At 33.1% G+C, this 4,531-nt stretch overlaps 1 protein-coding gene across 1 annotated transcript; it reads right to left on the reverse strand.

The window, feature by feature from the left end:
- Nucleotides 1-2,329: 2,329 nt before the first annotated feature.
- LOC139841938 (uncharacterized) lies at nucleotides 2,330-4,222 on the reverse strand. Its single transcript, XM_071832125.1, has 4 exons — nucleotides 3,990-4,222; nucleotides 3,338-3,455; nucleotides 2,670-3,136; nucleotides 2,330-2,561 (listed from the first exon to the last, which is right to left on the reverse strand). Exons 1-4 carry the CDS (start codon nucleotides 4,220-4,222, stop codon nucleotides 2,330-2,332), a joined length of 1,050 nt encoding a protein of 349 aa, XP_071688226.1.
- Nucleotides 4,223-4,531: the final 309 nt, after the last annotated feature.

The following is a 4,531-nucleotide window of genomic DNA, read 5'->3' on the forward strand; positions in this document are numbered from 1 at the left end:
TTTTCCTTTATTTATGTAGGGTAATCTAATCACTAACGTAACAACTTGGAAGCTAATCACCAACTTATGGTTTAAATGATAAGAGTAAACTTCATCAAGCTATGGTTTAGAAAATATCCGTAAACTTTTAGAGAGAAGTTTGTGTGGTAGCTTCTGCTTGTTGTCTTTATGGTTGAGCGATACATATTTAAAGATTTATATTCGCAATATCAAGACACTAATATCATATTTTGTATACTCTCAGCTGAAGCAAACGAATTTATAGCCATGTACAACAATACTCCTTCAACAACAGCTTCGGCTTGGGTAACTGCATTTAATTTTAATGATTTTATTTCATTCTTTCACTTTTTAGTCTCTCATCTATCTGTTTTCTTTTATCAGTCGTCTCCAATCAACGCACAAGTAACCATCTCGCAATTATTTATACGTGTGTATTTAAAAAATATGTTTAGGTAACTGCTTGTTAACTGCTGCAGGTATCGAGGTGTGTAAGTTTGAGTGTCTTTGGGTCCATTGTATGCGATGTTTGTGGAACCTTGCAAAACCCTAATTTGCGGACAGTTTTTAGAGAGAGATTTAAGTAGTTTTTAAAGTTGATGATCGTAGTGTTTGATAAACATTTATTTTACATCAACATAATAGTAGTTCAACTGCTATGTGTTTGTGATAACTCAATGTTCATAACTTTGATATGAACTTTCCTACCATCGCTTTTACAGAATCTTTTGATTTATTTTTTCATGATATCGTAGTGTCATTTTTTTTTTGGTCAAATGGCCCGAAAGGGTAACCTATGTTGTCAAATTTGACAATCAAGGTAACTCCCAATTTGTCTAAGTCCAAAAGGGACTCTATTTTAATTTTTGCTCGCTAGAAGGACTGCGTGTTTGAAAATTTTAAGATTGGGGTAATTTTTTGCCATCTGGCCAATTTGTCATTAAAAATTTGCCAAATAGATTTTCCACGTGTTTTTTTTACGAAATTACAAGTCACCAAAACCTTTTATTTATATCACGTTTAATTCTCCCATATGTTTATTTTACTTGTACGTTCATCCCCATCCCCAATTAACAAATTAGGGTTTCCCATCTTCTTTCTCCATCCTTCTTTTGCTGAACAAGATGAACGACAATGGAATAAGAAGATGCTTTTGTGGTGATGTTGCAAGTTCAGGGGTTTCTTCAACAAGAATGAACCCTGCTCGTCATTTTAGGAGTTGCCTAATTTACATGCTCTCTCTTGAACAACGATGCACCTTCTTCCAGTGGATTGATTCAGAGCTGCCTAATGAATGGTATACCAGAATTTTTTTTTAATTGATTGATGAAAAAAAAAACGAGTTGAAGCAGAAAATGGGAACATGAAGATGAAGCTTAAAATGTTGAAGTGGATTTGTGGAATTTTAATTGTTGTTTTTATCTTTGTTTTATATTAAGAAAGGTTAATTGATCTTGAATCTGGAACAATGCCATTGTAGTATTTGTTTTTTGTAATGAATTATGTAGTAGAAGTAGATGGCATTGTAATGAAAACAAGTGTTTTGATCTATGATATTCATGCATTTTCATTTGACAGGTAGCATTGTAGTATTCGTTTAATGTGGTTGTTGGAATATAGTTGAATGCAAGATTAATGCAAATTGAATGCAAGTTTCAAATAAAAGAATACAAAAGACCTTCTTTTCAAAGACTACAAAAGTAAACCAATACAAACAAAGTTGTAGGCTATTGATTGTGACAAAACAAGAGAATCAAATGCAAAACAACAGAATCAAATTTTTTCCCCAAAGAAGAGTGAAGTTGCAGCAGCTTTTCCAAGTAAAGTAGATTCCAATACAAACAAACAAAAGAGTACCATTACACACATCAACTAAAACTTACATAATCAAGTTACATAAACTTCACATACTTAAACTAAACTTACATAAACATTACATACCAGTCAACATTGTTCAAGTTGCAAAATACATAACAAAACAGTTAACATCATTACATAATCAAACTTGCAACATTTAATATAGTTAATAAAATAACAGTTCTGGTTCAATGGCAAGTCTGTAGTAACTACTTCTACTAATCTAAGTAAACTTGATTGGATTCACTGCAGACCTTCCAGACCCATCTTTTGTGACCACATTTTTGCTTAATTTCAAAAGAAGGGTTCTCTCAGATTTTTTTCTTTTTGGAGGGACAAATGGTGTGTGTGCTTTGGTTTAGGAGCTTCAACATTATCATTTGCAGTCTTCTTATCATTTGCAACAAATTTACCATTAAGTTCTGCATCTATGTCTGCAAGTAGTTTATATAGTACCAACAGATTTGATGTATTAGCTATATGCAATAATGAATTTTTGTTTCTTAAGGTTTTCACTTACTAAATCCTCAATATTATGCCCAACATGATATTGAGCTGCAATTGCATGAGGACATGAAATACCACTTATCTGCAAACCCCTACAAGAACAAGTTCTTTCTAACAGATTCACAGTAAATACCTCTTCATTGCTAATTGTTCTAATTTCATACTCTTGTATACCACTAGCCCAAACAATCCATTTCCTAAATTTACAAAAATCAACATAAACATAAAACTTAAAACTTATAACTTAAAACATAGAACTTAAAACATAAAACTTAAAACTTAAAAAATAAAACTTAAAGTTATACCTTTGAAGCCTCTCATTAGTTTGAATTTTGATCCTAATTGTTGGACAAACATCATGTGCCCACTTGTCAGCAACTTTTCTTTGATCAACTAACCTTGACATAACTTTGATTCTTATATCTTCTGACATGCTAATAATAGGCTTAGCTCTGGCATCTTTGATCATTGAGTTCCAACATTCAGAAATTTCATTTTCAACAGCATCACAATCAAAACTTGATCTGTAAAAGGCCCTACTGCAAAAGGCTGGTCTTTTATCTGCAAAGTGGTGATAGGCTTCTTCATTGATATCTTTGATTTTTTGCATAATGAAAACAAATTTCTCCTCATATGTGCATTTTGCTGCTGCCCAAAACAGCTGTTTAAATTGCAGACCACCCCACCTTTTGGCAAAGTTTCCATACACATGTCTTGCACATTGTCTATGCTCACCATTTGAAAGAATAACCCTAACTGCCTCTATAAGACCCTATATTATACAATAGTACAGAGTATCAAATACAATATAAAGTTAATCTGAAATAGAATAGTACATTGTTGAAGGTAATACAGACTACGAAATACAATACCTTGAGTTGATCTGAAATTATTGCTGTTTCTTCACCATTGTTCAAGTTAAAATCATTCCTTAAGAGATTCACAACTAAGTCCAATTATCTGTTGTCTCTACATCAACCACTGCCCAAGCTAGAGGATACACTTGGTTGTTTGCATCCTTGCCAAGTGCACTCAATAGTTGACCAATTGCAATACCCTTTAGGAAGCATCCATCTAACCCAATCACCTTTCTGCAACCATTCATAAACCCCTCTTTGATAGCTCCAAAACAAACATAAAACCTTTGGAAGATGGTTTGACCATTATCACATGGTTGCACATCTATTTTGAATGTGCTTCATGGATTTAATTTCTCTATTGCAGCCCCATAATCCCAAATTCTGCTATAGTGAGTACTTCTGGACATCACATTATGAAATCTAACCATGGTCTTAGCTCTTCTACATTGGGTTTAAAGTTATTTGAACAGCAAACTTTTTCATCATGCTTTGTTGTACCTGCATTAGGGTTATCTTTGGATTCTGTTTAACACTATCTTTTAACTTATTACCAATCCATTCACTTGTAATCAATGATCCTAACTTATAATCTCTAGAGCATGTGTGGATTTATTTTAAAGTCTTAATCTGAATTGTGTCTTCATCTCCCATCTTTGATGCCCACAATCTAAAAGGGCATTGGGGCTTATCCAGTACAATTGGAACTTTCCTTTTATGTGGCAACCTTATCCCACATCTAACCAAAAATATGTTCTTCTTACTAACCTCAAAATAAAGTTTATAACCATTACTGACAGCATAACTAATGATACAATTTTAAATTCAGAAACATTAGCAAACTTTTCTCCTTTACGTGGACGCATTGACTTCCAGTGAACATTTGGATCATGCTGTGGATACTTTTTATTAAACTCCCCAAGCTTGATTCGGGCATCCTCATCAATCACAACAAATTCATCTGCATCATCTACATTGTAGAATGGTTTGTTGTTTTGCATCTCAGCATCTTCTTTATTAGTGTCATCACATTATTGACATCATCTACATTGTCGATTATGGTTTTTTCCCCAATTCAATTTGGGTGTAAAAGTGTGTGTCGATTTGGTGTATGTTGTGTATTATACAGATGGAAACTCAATTATACAGATGTAATATACATGTACACATGGAAAATCCATTTGGCAAATTTTTAATGACAAATTGGCCAGATGGCAAAAAATAACCCCAATTTTAAAATTTTCAAACACGCAGTACTTTTAGCGAGCAAAAATTAAAATAGATTCCCTTTCGGGCTTAGGAAAATTGGG

This window comes from Rutidosis leptorrhynchoides, chromosome 4, assembly GCF_046630445.1.
Source record: "Rutidosis leptorrhynchoides isolate AG116_Rl617_1_P2 chromosome 4, CSIRO_AGI_Rlap_v1, whole genome shotgun sequence".
Classification (NCBI taxonomy): domain Eukaryota; kingdom Viridiplantae; phylum Streptophyta; class Magnoliopsida; order Asterales; family Asteraceae; genus Rutidosis; species Rutidosis leptorrhynchoides.

Coding starts and splice junctions, on each gene's coding strand:
- LOC139841938 (XM_071832125.1), bottom strand. CDS start 4,222: ATGCAAAACAACAAACCATTCTACAATGTAGATGATGCAGATGAATTT. Junction 3,456..3,989: donor GTTATAAACTTTATTTTGAG/GTTAGTAAGAAG, acceptor GAATGGTTGCAG/AAAGGTGATTGGGTTAGATG. Junction 3,137..3,337: donor TAGCTTGGGCAGTGGTTGAT/GTAGAGACAACA, acceptor TGTATAATATAG/GGTCTTATAGAGGCAGTTAG.